This window comes from Camellia sinensis, chromosome 8 (genome assembly GCF_055761805.1).
Source record: "Camellia sinensis isolate YWXY chromosome 8, ASM5576180v1, whole genome shotgun sequence".
Lineage (NCBI taxonomy): Eukaryota > Viridiplantae > Streptophyta > Magnoliopsida > Ericales > Theaceae > Camellia > Camellia sinensis.
The window spans coordinates 169300354-169319371 of NC_138968.1; the positions used below are offsets into that span (position 1 = coordinate 169300354).

The window sequence follows — 19018 nt, forward strand, 5'->3', positions numbered from 1 at the left end:
TGTGGGTTTCTTTGATAAAATATCTATAAGGGTATAATCAAGGTTCTGAAAAGCGGTTGTAGTCGCCGTAACAGTGGCGGTGACGCGGTTGCGGTTGCGGGGTGTAAAGGCCGCAGCGCAACGGTTGCGATTACCGGAACTGTGAATTTTTTTATTTTTCGCACAATTTGTAAAAAATTTACCGATACGCATATTTTTTTTTATAATCATATTTATTGGGTTTTAAAATAAATTTTGATAAATTTTTCATAATTTTTAAGTATGATCCAATATATTTCATATTTTTAAATCACTAGAAAATGATTTTTTTACATTTTATTTCAATAATTAATGACTTTATATGTTATAAATCCATATTACACTTGTGGAAAAAATTTCTTTTATTGGACTTAGATGTATAAAATTATTTTTAATTATTATACTTGTGGAAGCATATGTACATTTTAACTCAAATAGTTTTAAAAAAGTATACATCCATAATGGAAGAACTTGACAAAGTACATAACATCATAGCATAAATCACAAATAACAGATAGTACATTTTACACAATGTTACTACTAAAATTACATAATGTCACCACAAAAATGAGTGACGTGGTGCATCTTGAGATTCAGATTGTTGAGCTTGATTGTTGCTGCTACCTTCACCCCATCAAAATGAGTGACGTGGTGCATCTTGGGAATCAGATTGTTGAGCTTGATTGCTACTACCTTCATTCCATCCAGTAGGAAATATATAAGTAAATGTGCTCATCATGTCATCCCTTTCTGTTTCGTGCATTGGGAGAGAAAATGGATACCTTGGCTGAAAAGGATCAACATACCCTTCTTGAGTTTGTTGATAATTTGGCAAACCGTATCCTAAAGGACCATGTTGTTAAGGGGGCCAAGGATAATTTTGTTGAGGTGGGTAAGGATAGCTCTGGCTATCAGTGTTATTGGATGGATAAGGGTGATATGGATAACTATGACTACTATCAGATGAATCAAGCTGTTGTTCTCTACTTCTTATTCTTCTTTCATTCCTACGGGTATCACTACCACGAAACCTCCTAGGTAGTTGGGGTAAAGGTGCAACAGGTTCTCCAATATCATAATGTTCCCTAACATCACATAATCCAAATCCTCCAATAAAATCTTCACTTCCTGCACCAAAACTAGTACCATCACCGCCATCACCACCATTGTCGCCGCCACCACCATCACCGTCACCGTGAGAAGTGCCATCACCATCACCATCATCACCTCCTCCATCAGATGGTGTTAAACCACCACTATTATCACTTTGAGTTGGAGTAGGAGTTGAGCTTTGAGAAGTGCGTCGAGCTTGATATCTATGGGTGCCACCACCACCGTTTCCATCGCTGCCATTGCCATTGCTGTCGTTATCGCCGCCACCACCACCATCATCTGAGACCAAATCTAGCCATTCAGAATTATCCACACCATCTAGTAAAGGATTTTTCCTTTCTTCTATCCATGGACTTATTGGATCATCTTCTTCAAATATGTAATCCAAGTTAATAGGATTAAAACTCCTATCAATCTCCTCTTGGCTGTTTCTTTTAACATGTCTCAATTTTAATCTCATGTTATAGGTGATGAAGACTAATCTTTGAATTTTCTTATATTTCAATCTAGTCCTTGTCTTCGTATGGATGAGACTAAAAGTACTCCAATTACGTTCACAGTGAGATGATGTGGTGGTTTGACTTAATACTTTCACAGCTATTTTTTGAAGTTCAGGAGCACAACTGCCATGAATAATCTACCACTCAGCTGCACAAAATTACATTACACTAGACATAAGTCAAAATATGATAGAAAATTATTTAAGTATTTATATATTGTAAATTTGTAATTTTGAAAATAAAACCTGGATTTGATTGTTTCCATGCTCTTTGTGCTAAAGGAGTGCCAAAAGTTTCTTGTTTATCTCGAAACAGCAACAACTACAATTTGGACAATCATTACAAGTAACATTTGCAAAAGTAGATTATTACTATTAAAATTTAAATAATTGGTACGTACTTGATTTGTTGCTTTCACTTGAGCATCCATATTAGGCTCCAGTCTGGTAATGACTTTTTTAAGTCCATCCATCACTTCTCTTATCATTTCATTGGATGAGATAACACCATATTGGAATTGAGGATTTAAAAAATATCCTTCAAAAATAAGAAGACAATTAATAATTGTAAATAAATATACATTTTATAATTGAAATCGTAACACTTACCAGCCGCATGCAAATCTTGATGCAATTGAAAAGACCATCGAGTATCAATAATTTTTCAATAGTCGGTGTAGTAGCGACAATCTCTTTTAATTGCCAACTTTGCTCTATCTATAGCTTCATATATGAAACCCATTGTTGGCTTCTCATCCCCATCAACCAACCTCAATACTCTGACTAGGGGCTCATGAACTTTACAAAGTTCTGTTGCTTTCTGACAAAACTCCTTTCCCAAAATAATTTTTTTCACATTGTAAGGCTGCCCAGTCTTTGCCTTCCCCCATCTAGAATTCTTCCACTCATCACTATTAAACATAGCTCTCAATTGTTGTTTATATCTAACAATACTCTCAATGGCAATAAAATTTGTAGCAAATCAAGTGATGGCAGGTCGAATCAATTCTCTATCTCCAGTGAATTTTCTCATTAAATCCAACACCCATCCACTATTATAAATGAAATTGGTGATGGTTTTACCATCTTCAATCACCTTTGCTACACTTTTCTTATTGTCTATGTCTTTTAGCATGAGATCGATACAATGTGCTGAACAAGCTGTCCAATATAAATGTTTCCTTTTTCTCATTAACATTTTACCGGCAGCTTTCAATGCAGGTTCATTATCAGTTACCACTTGAACAACGTATTGTTCTCCAATTTCATCAACAACTTTATCTAACAACCCAAAATAATATTCAGCAGTCGTACTAACAATATTAGAGGCATCAATTGATTTGTGAAATATAGTACCTCTATTGCAGTACACTAAGAAGTTGATGATGTGTTGCCGAGTTAGACTGCTCCAACCATCACACATGATGGATACACCTCTCTCTTCCCAAATTCCCTTAAATGATCCTATCCATTCTGTCATTTCATCATACTCCATGCCCAAATATACTTCAGAAACTTCATAAGCACTAGGACCCTTTACTCCTGGCCCTACTTCAGCAGCAACATCAAGCATGGGTTGTGTATACTCTGAATCAACTGCATTGAATGGAATACGATTATAGAGTATAAACTTGGACACTGCCCGTCCCAATCTCTCTTTTAACTTTTGTAAATTCATTGTAGAGATTTTTCGTTGCTTTGTACTCTTACACTTTTGGAGTTCTACATCCATTGCTCTCAACCTTGTTTCAGGAGCATTGGGCTTAATCCAATTACGTTCACTCCCACCAGTTTCACGTACGGATTGTGATCGACGAAAAACATTAGCAATACCTGACCCTTTAGGCAATCTTTGACCACTACCCCCTGCACCAGAACTACCACCTACATCGTATTGTGATCCATGACCTGCAACACCTCGTCTAAATTGTTGCCTTTCCTCCCATTGTTGTTGTGAACGAATACTTGCTTGTCGAGCCCTAGTCATCTCTGGATCAGAGTCAGAGTCATCATCTCGAAGATCTGCAAAATCTCCCCCTTCATCCTCATCATAAAGATCATCTCCTCTAATATGTGCTTCCAATTCAGCTTTTCTCTTTTGTTTGTCTGCTTTACTCATTTTCTTATTTTGTAAATGTTTCATCATTTCTTGCCTCACGTCTCTACTAACATTAGGACAAGAATGCACTTGCCCCGTTTGATGTGCTAAATGTTGTTTGAAACGCGTAATCCCACCTTTAATGTGATGTCCGCAAATTTTGCAAATAATATGATGCCTAGTGCCTTCAACTTGAGTTCTAAATTTCCAACCAATATCATCACTTGGGGGTTCATCATTGGCACCCTTTTGTCGTGACATTTTTGAATTTGAATTCTGCATTACAAAAAATAAAAATAAAAAAATTCAACCACTATTTATTGTCACAACACATTATAATAACAAATTTTGTCATTAAAAAAAAAATTTGTTGTCACAACACATTACAATAACAAAATAAAAAATATTTATAATTAAATGTTAAATGAAATGATTATAAAAAAAATTAACATGACTCATTGGTAATTAAGGGTGCTAATCTCGTGCATTTATTAAAAGTGTAAAATTCGTATATATATATCAATATGACTCATTGTCAACTGTGACTTGAAAGCAACATGTGACCTTTACTTTTATTCCGCATAACTTAAATGAAATGAAAAATACTTTTGTTAAGAGTGTGTTTTTTTTTAAGAATTTTAAAATTATTCTACGCATAGATTTTTTTTTAAAAATGTACAATTATTTGTAAAATACACAAATGAACCTTTTCCATTTTGTTAAAAATAAAAAATTTGTTTGTTCCTAAAGGAACAATTAAAATCTCATAGAGAATTTTTTTAAAAATAAAAGAATTATGAAGAAATTTATATATATATATATATATATATATTCTTTTTAAGGTTTCTTTTTAATCTTAAAATTGGAGGAACTAATTGGACCATAGAGAATTTTTTTAAAAATAAAAGAATTATGAAGAAATTTATATATATATATATATATTCTTTTTAAGGTTTCTTTTTAATCTTAAAATTGGAGGAACTAATTGGACCATACATGTTATTAGCTTACTGTCAGGCTTGGTCCAAATTCAACTCAGGACCAAACCATATAAAGGCCCAAAGCAACTAGGGCCAAACAAGCCCAAGTAAGCTGGTTGGAACTTGAATTCCTTACATTTACTTTTAGCCTAACTACTGGGTGTGTTGTTTTTGCAATTTATACATTTGAAATTTACATGCTAATATAATCATATAAAAATTAAAAAATAAATTATAAATAATTTTTTTTGAGGTATTGATTTTTTTTTCTTTTAAAAAGATATTTAAAAAAAAAATAGTGACTTTAACATTGTTGTCACAACACATTACAATAACAAAATAAAAAATATTTATAATTAAACATTAAATGAAATGATTACAAAAAAAATGCAACCACTATTTATAAATTTGGAATTTACATACTAATATAATCATATAAAAGTTAAAAAATAAATTATAAATAATTTTTTTTGAGGTATTGATTTTTTTTTCTTTTAAAAAGATATTTAAAAAAAAAATAGTGACTTCAACATTGTTGTCACAACACATTACAATAACAAAATAAAAAATATTTATAATTAAATATTAAATGAAATAATTATAAAAAAAATGCAACCACTATTTATACATTTGGAGTTTACATGCTAATATAATCATATAAAAATTAAAAAATAAATTATAAATAATTTTTTTTGAGGTATTGATTTTTTTTAAAAAAGATATTTAAAAAAAAAAATGACTTCAACATTGTTGTCACAACACATTACAATAACAAAATAAAAAATATTTATAATTAAATATTAAATGAAATGATTATAAAAAAAAAATGTAACTACTCTTTATACATTTGGAGTTTACATGGTAATGTGATCATATACAAATTAAAAAATAAATTATGAAGAAAAAAATTCATACATAGTTCGTTTTAGGGCTTCAATCACTTGAGTATTTGTTATCTTTTTGAATAACCTGCAAGAAAAAAAAATCAATAAAAATTGACATATATAAAATGTATTCATATAATTAAATGTGTTATGATTTTTAGATAGGAAAAATTAGTCTAAGGTCCCTCTTCCATATTTGATAATGTAACAGATCCACAATCTTATTTTATTATGTTTAAGGTCCTCCACACCCCCTCCCACCACTATCTCTCTCTCCCCGATCTCATCACTTGACCTCCGTCGTAGTTATCGCCTCCTCCACTATTGTTGCCAGCACCCCTCCTTCAGATCAACTTCGCAGATCGCCTCTCCCTTCAGATCAGCGCCTTTCCTCCACCATCATCACCATTTCTCTGCAATTCACAGACCACACGAGACATTCATTGATGACGAAAGAAGGAAGCTTTTGCCCAAATTTCAACTTTCAGAGCTTTCAGGGTTTTTAAAGTAAGAGCTTCTCAGATTCACACTCTCAATTTGTCCCTTTCTCAGGTATTGTTTATGTTTGACTTGCTTGGATGAATCAGCTGTCATTTCCTACACCAAATAACACACCATGAAGACATATTTTCTCTAAGGAAAACAAATTTTTCACTCAATACTAAAAACAAAATATATATATATATATATATATATATCAGCTCAAGTTTTACTTGCTTCAATAGCAGAGGAGTGTCTAAGGACTCTTCACCAATCTGCTGTGATCCGAATTCTCTCTGCCGAGCTGTAGCACTATTTTGGGCTGAGTAGAAAAATTCACCAGCCTGAAGAAAACAATAGAATCTCATTTTATATGAAGGGACAATCAAAAAGATATTCCACAACCAAAACATGCATAGAATCAGTATCAATAAATGTGGGAACAGAGTGAACATGGACAAAATCAACAATCAAAACTACCACAAGGTTAAGATCTTTAAAATCCGTCAAAACACATCACAAGGGATGCGCTTGGTTCCTTAATTCCCAAGAACTTATTACTACATTAGTAAGCCAAAAAATGGCTTCATTAATGCTTGCACTGTCAATGTCACAAGCAGGAAAATTAGATGATGGTACCGCCACCAAAGTACAAATAATATATATATATATATATATATATGTAATGTATATATGTAATATAATAGGCTTCATTGCATTTCTCCCCCTCTGTATTTATCTTCTTGATGTATATAAAGTTGCCTATGATGTTAAAGCAGAGAAATTTGCCTCTATCTCTGGCATCCCAATCACAAAAATTGGAATTTCTCTGGATTGGAGAGGAAGAATTTCTCTGGTTTGGGTTGGAGAGGGAGAATTTCTCTGGATTAAGTGAATTTCTCTGGATTGGAGATGAGAATTTCTCTGGTTTTCAGTGAATTTCTCTGAGTTAGAGAGGGAAATTTCTCTGGGTCGAAGTGAATTTCTCTGGAAAGTCCAGAGAAATGTGAGATTTTCTCTATGCAGTCCAGAATTTCTCTGAATAGAATTTCTCTGGGAAAAATTTCTCTGGGCTGAAATTTCTCTGGACTGGAATTTCTTTGGATCAATGTTGAGGGACCTTAGATATTATGAAAATATTAAATGTCCTTTATATTATAAAATTTTAATATCAGGGACCTAAAAAAAAAACCCTTTTAGATATTATAAAAAAAAAAATCAATCTCCAATTAATATATATAAAATACTAAAAATAAGTGTATAGCTCTATATATATATTTAAATTAAAATTATTAAATATATCACATAAATTTTATAGATTTTATAAAATTTAAAATTTGAAATCATTGTTTAAAAAAAATAAAAATAAAATAAAATAAAATAATCTTGGCCAATTGGAGACCACAAAGAAACAAATGCTTATCTGTGAAGTCAACAGTTTGATAAAGAAAGGGGCAGTGCTTATCTTCCCCACGAAGCTAGAGAGAGGCTACTGAGCAAATAAAATTTGATAAAGAAAGGCAAGATCAAACTCTGGACTTACTATTGTTCAGCACAAAGGCAAGATCAAGCTAACAAAGGCAAGATCAGCACAAAGGCAAGATCAAGCTAGCAGAGAGGTTCATCTCTTCCATCTCCCTCTTCCCTCTTCTCTCTTCTCTCTCTCTATTTCTCACTCATCCGCATTTCAGATATGAAAATTTGTGGAATCTCACTTCAATTGAAAATGGTTCATGGGCTGTAAAGGCAAAAGACGAAAGCTAAAGGTATGTACATCTATTTCTTTTGAAAATTTGTGGATGTGTATCGGACATCAATCTTCAGCCTTTTCAGTTTTTTCTTTTGTTTTTTTTTGAAAAGAATCAGCTAAAGATGCCCTGTAACGTTCGTAACGGGCCGTTACGGCCGTTACATCACCGTTACGACCGCTACGACGGCCGTAACGGCCGATACACCTGTGAATTTCAATCACACCGCAAAATCGAGGGTAACGTATAGTGCCTACCACCGAAACCGTTATGTAACACCGCATTTTTAAACCTTGGGTACAATAGTCCACAAAAACCTCCAATATAGGAAAAGTGATCTAGTGGAAAATAAGTTCAAATAAATCGGACTTATTGCAATGTAAAAATATCTTATGGACATATTAGGATATACGTCCATGAAAGGGGATTTTCCACTAAATCTCTCTAAAATATTCAAATAGAATGAATATTCAATTCAATAATTCAAATCTATTATAATATTTTTTTTAATGGGTAATTTATTTTCATTTATTATGGGTTTTCATTGCAGTATTGTTAGGTTTCTATAATTTGTCAAAATTTAATGTAATTATTATCATATTTACAATTAATATGATAAAAATAAAATAAAACAATTATAAAAAGAAAAGAAAAGAAAAGAGTAAGGCTTCCAAAGTGAAGTGTGATTATTATTGGGAAATTTTAATACATATACCCCTTTAAAATGGGTGTACTATATGCATTTGTAGTTATGTAATTTTTTTCTCTAATTATGATCATTTTTTTTTTTTTTAGTTATAACATTATTTTAGTTATGATTCATGAGTTTTTTAGTTATACCTCATGTTGTGTTTAGTTATGATTTTTTTTAGTTATAACTCAGAAAATTAATCTCTGTTTGGTTTTGATTTTCAAAATTCATTTTTCAAAAAATTCTACTTTTTTGTTTTTCATATTTTTTTTTTCACTGAATTTTTTAATATTTTAATTTTTTTTTTAAATTTTTAGATACACCTAACATAAATATATTTAAAAAGTATAATATTTGTAAAAAAAAATCTTTAAAAAACTCACTAAATACCAAAAATACAAAAAGTAAGTACTTTTTTTTCTTCATATTTTTGTGTATTTATTAATTTTTTAAAATATTTTTTCACAAATATTTTACTTTTTAGATACATATAAGTAAGATACATCTAAAACAGTAAAAAAAAAAAATTGCTTAAAATTTTAAAATATTCACTAAAAATAAAAAACAAAAAACAAAAAACTCAATTTTTAGAAAATGGAATTCAGAAAATTAAAACTAAATACATTGAATATTATGTCTTTTTTTTTTTTTTGGACCATGTTTGATTCACAAGACTAATAGTGAAGGTATTAATAATCCCATCAAATTAGTGTGATATTCACTATCCAATTGGATTAGTAGGATAAATTATTCCCTTGTCCATTATTTGATTTGTATTAGATAAAAAAACATATGAATGTAGAATTACAGCTATATTTATTTTCTTTTCCAATCTTACCCTCCATCAACATTTCTTCACAATCTTTACTTTATCAAAATTTCTTCATAAACGTGATTTTGAAAAAAATTATAAATAAATAAATAAAAGCAAAATAAAAAAAAATACAAAGGTCATGTTTGGTTTGTTTTTTAATTTTTTTAAAAATATAAACCGATTTGATAAAATTAATATCAAAAAATATTTTAAAATTTTTGAAAATTATTTTTAGTCTTCTAAAATATAAAATTATATAAAAATAATAAGTGTTTTAATTTTTAGTCAAGGGTAAAAGAGTCTTTTTATTTTATTTTCCAGCTCAGGATATGTAATCTCACCCCTACCCCGCTACTAATAATCTTACAAATTTATTAGACTAATTATCCATTAGATTAATAATCATGAAACAAAATTTCAAAACAAACACGGGATCATTGGACCCATGGATTAATAATCTCAATCCAATGTTCTAATCCTGTCAATCAAACCCTTTAGTTATAAGGTGTGTGCACATCATTTGAAGGGGATTTGGGGTGATGCTATCCCACTTGGTGAGGTTTGTTCCAATTATATTTTAATGATTTGAACCGTCATATTATAAGATTCACTAAGTATATGTTTTGTGTAAAAAAAAGAAATTAATCGGACAAATATAAGCCCATGATCAAGCCGAATAATAATTATAAGAATTTATCAAAATCATGCTAACTGTTTATTTTTCTTAAACATAAACATGATCTTATTGTAAATTACAGATGTCTAACTAATTTAAATATTTTTATGAATAATCTACTTAACAAACTATACGTTATAAACGATTTGAATCATTAAAATAAATTCGAAACAAATCCTCACAGGCACAGAACATGATACTATACCTGTGGGGACATTTTGTGAGTGACAGCACGTGGCCAAGGTGATGCCGGAGTGTTAGCCAAGGTGCCATGTGGCCTGGTCCTGACGCCGGGGTGATCTCGGTTAGGCTGAGGTTATCTGCGGAGATATCAGAATTCGAGATGAGCGGATAAGGGATAAGAGTCCAAGAACAGGGGAGGATCTCAGTCTAGATAAAGATAAAGCTCTTAGGAAGTTTATCCCTATGTAGCTGGGAGTTTAAGATGGGCATTGAGCCTGAGCCCATTGAAGTTAGGCCTTTACAGGGATCAGGTCAGTGTTGACTATAAAAGCAAGGCATCCTCGTGGGTCTGAGGTATGTGTGATATACTAAGAGTAATAAGTTTTTTCTTGTGAGTTTAAGCACAATTTGCTATTTTTGAGAGACATTGATTACTGACTTGATCGTCGGAGTGCCCCCAGGTGGACGAACCATCGTTGGATTCTTATATTTCTGTGACAGGTTGTTCGGGCTTAATCTATTCTGCCGGTGCTCTCCAGCTGAGTTTCCCGTTTGGTTGTGTGGTCAGAAATCAACACCCACAATTTGGCATCGTTTGTGGGAACATAAGGAGAATAGATGGCCAACGATGAGCAGAAAGAGAAGATTAGGGACAACATCCCTAGTGGGAGTGGTAAACATGCCGATCCTAACATGGAGGACGAAAACTGTGATGAAGGGCTACAGGAACAGAATCCTGGGGAGAAAGACGTTGGCCAAGAGACAAATGCACCGAAGAAGGTAGGCCAAGACGAGTATTACAACGAAAGCGACCTCCAAGTATGGAAAAATAAATGCCTGAGGAGGGATGGCGAGATGAAAGAATGGAAAACAAGTTGGCAGACCTGTAATCGGTTGTCAACTTTATGATGCAGAACAACGTCATGCAACTGCCATTTCCATTGAAGGATACGCCGATTCCAACAACCAAGAACGACGCCTAGAAAGGGGGGGCTGAAAGCAATCCCAGCAGTCCCTTAGCATGACAAAGTGAAGAAACGTTCACATCGACCTTCACAGGATGTCGGGCGAACAGAGTCAATGAGATGAGAGTTTCAGAGGATGCCTCGTACCAAGGGAACTTATGCTAAGAAACCTTGGTATATTCAAGGAAATGAACTTTGTTTTGACACGGTGAATGAAGAGAAGTCCAAAAAGGCTGAAGTTCGTTGACAACCGAGTTCCTGGTCGGACTAATGAGGATTTGAGGGACTACCTCCAAAGGAAGTGGTAGAATGCCGAGGTCACATCACTCGTCAAACTGAGAACGTCGTTCTCAGTAGAGCTGGATAGGTTTGAGGCCCCAAAAAGATTCCATATGCCAAGGTTCCAGATATATGACAGTAAGTCCGATTTGAACTTTCACGTCGGCTTATATCTAAATTTAATGGCCTTGTATACCGGGAACAAATCGTTACTGTGCAAGGTGTTCCCCTCATCCTTTGGGAAAATCGGCGAAGGTGAGAGCCTCAGGGCTTATGCAAAAAGGTATTATGAGGTGTTCAACTGAATACCAGGATGCAACCAGGAGTTGGCAGTTATGTCTTTTAAGAATGGCCTGGAGGATGACTGCATGCTTCGGAAGTCGCTGCCGAAGACTCCGCCAAAGAGGATGGAAGAGCTCATGGCAAGGATCGAGAAATATGCTAGAGCAGAAGAAGATATGCTAGGAACAAAGGTACCAAAGCAAGAAAAAAGAAACGGCTCACCAAAGCAAGGCCGAGGTAATACTGGATATAATAGGCAAGAAATAGGGCTGAGGGCTACACAAACAGTCACCACTGTGTTCCGAATCCCAGTTTATAAAGTTCTAGAAAAGATTAGAAACCAACTGTATTATAGGGCGCCAGAGAAGATTTCTAGCGAGTTTATAGAGAGAAGCCTATGGAAGCATTGTGCTTACCACAATGAGGATGGGCACCTAACTCAGGGGTGCAGAGCCCTAAAGACGCATTTGGAAGACCTGGTCAGACAGGGTCACTTGAGGGACCTAGTAGATGAGGCTAGAATGAGGGAAGAATAGGCAAGACTGCCCCAGGCACCGGCAGCACCGCCTTCGCCACAACCACAGCAAGTAGAACCTCGGGTGATCACTGTGATCCACTCGAAGGTTAATAAGAATGATATACGAGGAGAGACCCAAAAGGTAAAACACTTATAGCATGTGTGTCAGGTCCAGCAAAAGAGGCCTAGGACAAATGAGTACCAGGGACCGATGGTGTCCTTTACTAAGGCAGACCTAGACATGGTACAACATCCACATAACGATGCTCTGGTGGTGACCCTCAAGGTTGGAGAATGCTAGGTAAGGCGTATTTTGATCGACTAGGGAAGTTCTTGTGACATCATGTATGTCCGATGTTATAAGGAGCTTGGCCTTTATCAAGATGATTTGGAGCAGTCCAACAGCCCAATGGTTAGGTTCAATGGAATGCCGACATGGCCTCTGGGAGCAATAAACTTGGAGGTACAGGCAGGCACCAAGAAGGTTAGCGCAGAGTTCACAATAATTGACACCCACTTCCCTTACAATGTTATCTTGGGAAGGCTATGGTTACACACAATGAGGGTTATTCCCTCAACATTGCACCAACTGTTACGATTCCCAACGGGGCATGGAATTAAGGAGGTCAGAGTAGATCAGGTGCAGGCGAAAAATTGCTCTATGGCAGCAATGAAATCCACCTACAACGTGCGAAAAATAGAAATAGTAGAAATTGATGACGGGGACATGGAGATCCTGGAGGACGTCGACAAAGAACCAACCGACAAGAGTGAAGAAACCTTAAAAAAGATTCTAGTGAAAGAAGATGAAGAAGAGTGATTCTTCTTTTTAAACTCAGGCTTGGTCGAGGAGGAGGAGAATGAGTTGGAAACTTTCTTGCGAGAAAACATAGAAGTGTTTGCTTGGATGCTATATGAGATGCCTGGCATCGATCTCAAGGTCACCTGCCGCAGATTCAATGTGGACAAGTCGGCTAACCTATCATTCAGCAGGCAATGAGGTTGACGTTGGTTCATGTGGAGGCAGTTGAGGAGGAAATGGACAAACTGTTGGAGGCCAAAGCCATTCGTGAGGTGAACTACCCTACTTGGCTGTCTAACACTGTGGTAGTGACAAAGAAGAACGGTAAGTGGAGGGTTTGTGTTGATTTCACCAGCCTGAATAAGGTTTGTTCTAAGGACAGTTTTCCACTACCCAAAATTGATCAGTTAGTATATGCCACTTCAGGGCATGGAATGATGAGCTTCTTGGATGCTTACAGGGGATATGTCACGACCCAAACCCGGCCCTATGGGTTTAGCACCGTAACCGGCCAGTAATCCGAGATTACCGAAGGCCTGCAGAACAGTAGTACAGTAAAACAGAGTACAGGGCCTGGCGGAAGCCAATACAGTAAATGAATAATGTCCATTGAGCTGTGTCAGTCTGTATGCCAAAAGATTTTTCATGCATTCACATATACATACAGTACAGTCTATACAAAATTTACAGCCACACAGTACAAGGACCTAATCCCTTGATAACAGTACGGTTAGCAGTTAACAGTCTATACAGTAATCCAAACAGTATGGAGACAGACGGGGGAAAAACAAGACACCCCAAAGCCATAGCATGGCAACTCGGAACCTCTCAGTGAGGCACAAAGGCTGGCTTGACAAAACTGGAGTCTAATCCACGCTCCTAGCTCCGATCTGGCGGTTGAGCACCTATATATATATATAAACAGTGAGCTAAAGCCCAGTGAATAACATAATGCGTAAAGGGGTTATGAATGAAATGTCCTTACAGTAATGAAATCAGTTCATTAAACAATAATTCAGTCTTTCATTCAGAACAGTTATTCCATCATATGTGGTACATCCACTAGCATAGCAGTAAACAGTAGGTCTTAAAGACCGAACAGTAATGATGGCCATCAATCAGTAAACAGTAGTGGTCCCACGAGGGAACCGACAGAGATCTCTGTAACAGTAACAGTAAACAGTAGGTGCTAAGGATGCCACAATATAGTTCAGAAGATAGGACATACATTCATTCAGTAAACAATATCAGTTCGGTAAACAGTTCAGTTCAGTATTCAGAAGATAATCATTTGAACATATCTTTACACAATTGTTACTCACAGAGTTTGGGCTACAGTATGCTAGAGCGTGTCTCCCCAGTCGCCAACCCTACACAGGTAACAGATTGAACACACTAAGCTACACAGTTGGGAAAGATAACAACTTAATCCCTAATGCCTCGGTGTGTTCTACATCTATATCCTCAACAAGATGTCTTAAACTAGGCCTAAGAACACCTAGAATGGGATGAGGATGCAAAGATGCACATTTAAAAACATTTTCAGAAAAACAGAGTCCCACTCGAGCGTAAGTTTCCCCGCTCGAGCGGTCATGCAACAAAGGTACACGCTCGAGCGTACTGTAAAAGTACTGGATGGGTGAAATCTCCGCTCGACGCCCGCTCGAGCTTGAGACATGACTCCGCTCGAGCGCCCAATCCTCCGCTCGAGCGGACTGTAAAACAGTGCAGAGAGATGCTGGATGCTCGGATTTCACGCTCGAGCGTCACTTTCCCCGCTCGAGCGGAAGGGCAAAATCTGGAAAACCCAGATTGCACCTCCAAGCCAAAACCAAGTTTTAAATGTATCAAAACCAATCCTCTTGGGCCCATTTTCTGGAAAACATTTATAAACACATAGAATAACATGGTTCAAAGCTCAATTTGAGAAATCAAAGCCCAAGGGTGTTTAATTCACACTCAATTTCAAACCAATAACATAAACATGGAGGACATGCAATCATGCATGAATTTAAATCATTTTGAAGCTCCAATTTGATGCTCTAAGGAGCCAATTCTTTTCAAAACATGGTGAAATCATGGACTTAAACATAATTATGAACATGCATGTACCCTTTTGCCATGAAAACAACTCAACCATCTATATTACAAACATGCATGCATGAAATGAGCTTCAAATCAACAACAATGAACCAATTCTAGACTTAAATCACTAGAGGCTCAAGAATCTTGCATGAATAAGCTTAAACACAACAAAGAGGGGTTGAATTCCTTACCTAGAACTTATATGTTAGGATAGGGAAGCTCAATTGTACAAAACTCCTTCAATTCTTCAAGATCTCAAGCTAAATCAACAAGAACAATTCTCTCTCTCTCTAACTCTCTTCTTGGTCGGTTGAGGCAACACAAAGGCTGATGAAATGTTGTTTTAATCAAATGCATTAGGTGTAATAAGGCTCAAAAGGTTTGAGGTAGTGGGCCACTACGAGGCTAGTTCGGTAAATAAGTCCAACTACGCAATTGATCAATAATTAATCTAATTTACTCACACCTAATCAGTTTTCAGGCAATTATACCACAAAATCACATTAATTATGACGATCATAAAACATTAATCAATTCCGGATTCGGCCGCCGATAAGGCCTTCAATCAGCAGTTTAAACACTAAAATACGAACAGATCAAATAAACAATCAACAGATAGAATGCAATTCAAACGTACATACTCAGTCAATTCAGTTCCAGTTTTCAGTCAGTCAGTTCAGTATTTTTACTCAATTCAATTATCAGTCATAATCAATTCAGTTTAACAGTAATCGATGGTTATCAGTAATCAATCAGTCATTAATCGGTAAACAGTATGAGGGTTGTTACAGGATACCACCAGATTATAGTGTATCCCCCTGATGAGGAGAAGACTACATTTATCACTCCAAAAGGGCTGTATTGCTATAGAGTGATGCCTTTTGGGTTGAAAAATGTATGAGCAACCTACCAAAGGCTAGTAACCAAGATGTTTAGAGATCTGATTGGCAAGACTGTAGAAGTGTACATTGATGACATGGTCATGAAGACCAAAGAACCTGAGGATCACCTAGCCGACTTAAAAGCAGTTTTTGATATTTTGAAAACATATCGGCTCCGACTCAATGCTTCGAAATGCGCATTTGGAGTCAGGTTTGGTAAGTTTCTGGGATACTTGGTTACTAGAAGGGGCATTAAGGAGAGCCCAGATCAAATCAAGGCCATCATTGACTTAAAGAGCCCGACATTGACAAAACAAGTGCAGATGTTGACTGGAAGGGCCACAACCCTGAATAGGTTTATAAGCAAAAGTTCAAATAAATACAAACCATTTTTTAGTTTGTTAAACAAGGCCAAAGATTTTTTGTGGACAGACGAGTGCAAAGTCGCCTTGGCCGGCTTGAAAAAGTACTTGACAACAGCTTTAGTTCTTTCAAATCCAGTACCTGGAGAGGAACTACTTTTATACTTGGCAGTTTTAGAGCACGCAGTGAGTGCAGTGGTAATAAGAGAAGAGAAGGGAGAAAAAAAGACAGTATACCATGCGAGCAAAACACTAGCAAGCGCAGAGACCAGGTACTTACCCCTGGAAAAATTGACACTAGCCCTGGTAATGGCTTCGAAGAAACTGAATCACTACTTCCAAGGCCACAAGATGGTGATAGTGACTGAGCATCCTTTGAAGTCCTTATTGCAACAAGAAGATCTGACAGGCAGGGTAGCCAGATAGGTAGTAGTACTGGGCCAATATGACCTGGAATTTAAGCCTAGAATAGCAATTAAGGGCCAGGTTTTGGCCGACTTTGTAGCCGAGTTCACATCTGGTGCCATCCCACGTTGGACTTTGGCGAGCCGCGGCTTGGGGTACCCAAGAAAGCAAGAAGAAACCCAGTTAGGGCAAGAGAACCCCACTCAAGCAAAACAGAAGAAAGAAGAAAAACCAAAGCGCTGCGACATCCACATCGGCGACTCCTTCCGCCTGTTTATTGATGGAAGTTCAAACCGTCAAGGAACGGGGACAGGGGTAGTGTTAGTATCACTAGATGGGCGAATGTTAGAATAGTTTATTCGTTTGGGGTTCAAGACCTCAAACAATGAAGTAGAGTTTGAGGCACTAATCGCAGGGTTGAAGTTAGCAGCAGTAACAATGGAAGCCGATGATGTGGTAGTCTTTTGTGACTCCCAATTTATTGTGACTCAGGCAACAGGCGAGTACGCAACCTGAGATGAAAGAATGATAGCTTATGTCAAGGAAGTTGTTAGACTGCTAGTATTGTTTCAAGATTATCGGCTACAACAGGTTAGCCGAGATGATAACAGCCATGTCGATGCCTTGGCTAACCTGGCTAATGCAATGAAATCAGTGGAGGCAAGGACAATAATGGTTGATTATTTGTCAGACCCAGTGTAGAACCACTAATCACAGAGTACAAAGCAATGTGTGTGGAGATGGGTCCAAATTGGATAGATGCAATAGTGATGTTCCTTAGGGATGACAAGCTGCCAGACGATCGAAAGGAGGCACATAAGACTAGGTTAAAATTGGCCAGGTTTAGCCTAACAGCAGATAGCCACCTCTACAGGAGATCCTTCACTGGTCCCCTTTTGAGGTGTGTATATCCCTCGCAGGTTGAAGACTTCTTGTATGAAATACATGAAGGAGTATGTAGAAGCCATGTTGGGGGCAGATCACTTGCCCATAGGGCCATTACTTAGGGGTTCTGGTTGCCCTACATACAGAAGGATGTTGAAGCCTACGTCAGAAAGTGCAAGAAGTGTCAAAGGTTTGCACCTTTGACACATCAACCAATAACAGATTTGAACCCCGTATCCAGCCCTTAGCCATTTGCCTAGTGAGGCATGAACCTAGTTGGACAACTGCCCCAAGCAACTAGGCAAAGGAAGTTTCTGTTGGTAGCAACTGATTACTTCACAAAGTGGGTAAAAGCTGAACCCCTTGCGAATATTTGAGCTATTGATGTGAAGAACTTCGTATGGAAGAACATAATCACTAGGTTTGGAATCTTAAAGGCAATAATAGCAAACAATGATACACTGTTTGACAGTAAGCTAATCAAAAGCTTCTGTGCAAAGTACAAAATCAAGAACTACTACTCTACTCCAAGTTTCCCTCAGAGCAATGGTTAAGCAGAAGCATCCAATAAGATTATCTTGGATGGGATCAAAAAGAAGCTGGAAGCAGTAAAGGGAAAATGGGTGGAAAAGTTGCCTAATATACTCTGGTTATATCGGACTATGCTAAGAAGATCAATTGGGGAGTCTCTATTTGCCATGGCTTATGGCACTGAAGTAGTTATCTCACTAGAAGTCGATATCCCTGGGATCAGGACCCAAGGAGTAGAGAATGGGACTAATGAGGCATACTTGGCTCAAGATCTGAACTTGTTAGAGTAGAAAAAAGAGAGAGCAGCAATTCGGCTAGGGGCATACTAGCAATAACTTGCCAGGGCTTACAACAAGAAGGTCAACCCAAGAGAGTTTAAGGTTGGGGACCTTGTCCTAAGAAAGGTTGTCGGTGACAAGAAGGATCCCAGGGAGGGAAAACTTGGCCTAAACTAGGAGGGGTCTTATAGAATCACCTCGGTTGCTGGTAATGGGGTATATCAGCTTGAAGACACTGATGGCAAAGAGTTGCCAAGACCCTAGAACACTTGCAACTTGAAGTTTTTTATCATTAGTTTTTGTTTTTCGAAGTTTATGTCATAATTTCATTAGCCAAAGAAATAAAATTCTAGTTTGATTTTTATGATTTTTAAATTTGTACGAGAGGACTGACTAGTCCTATGGCAATGTTTCTGAATGAAACATGAAGAATAACTTAGACTTATTATATGACAGAGTTGAATTATACTTGCATATAATAGAGTTGAACTAAGTTGGCAATGTTTCTAAATGAAACATAATGAATAACTTAGACTTATTATATGACATAGTTGAATTATAC

At 36.4% G+C, this 19018-nt stretch overlaps 1 protein-coding gene across 3 annotated transcripts; it reads right to left on the minus strand.

Annotated features, from left to right (window-relative positions):
• Nucleotides 1–489: 489 nt before the first annotated feature.
• Nucleotides 490–4056, minus strand: LOC145797509 (uncharacterized). 3 transcript variants are annotated; one of them, XR_014339056.1, is made up of 4 exons: nt 2240–4055; nt 2032–2168; nt 1877–1952; nt 490–1779 (listed from the first exon to the last, which is right to left on the minus strand). XR_014339056.1 is itself a non-coding variant. In XM_082884772.1 (4 exons), exons 1-4 carry the CDS (start codon nt 4008–4010, stop codon nt 1769–1771), a joined length of 1248 nt encoding a protein of 415 aa, XP_082740898.1. In that variant the 5' UTR covers nt 4011–4056; the 3' UTR covers nt 490–1768. The 3 variants fall into 3 exon arrangements, 2 of the variants coding, with proteins under 2 accessions (XP_082740898.1, XP_082740897.1); XM_082884772.1 differs by having other exon boundaries at nt 2987–4056; XM_082884771.1 differs by having other exon boundaries at nt 1699–1952; nt 2987–4056.
• Between the last annotated feature and the right edge of the window lie 14962 nt (nt 4057–19018).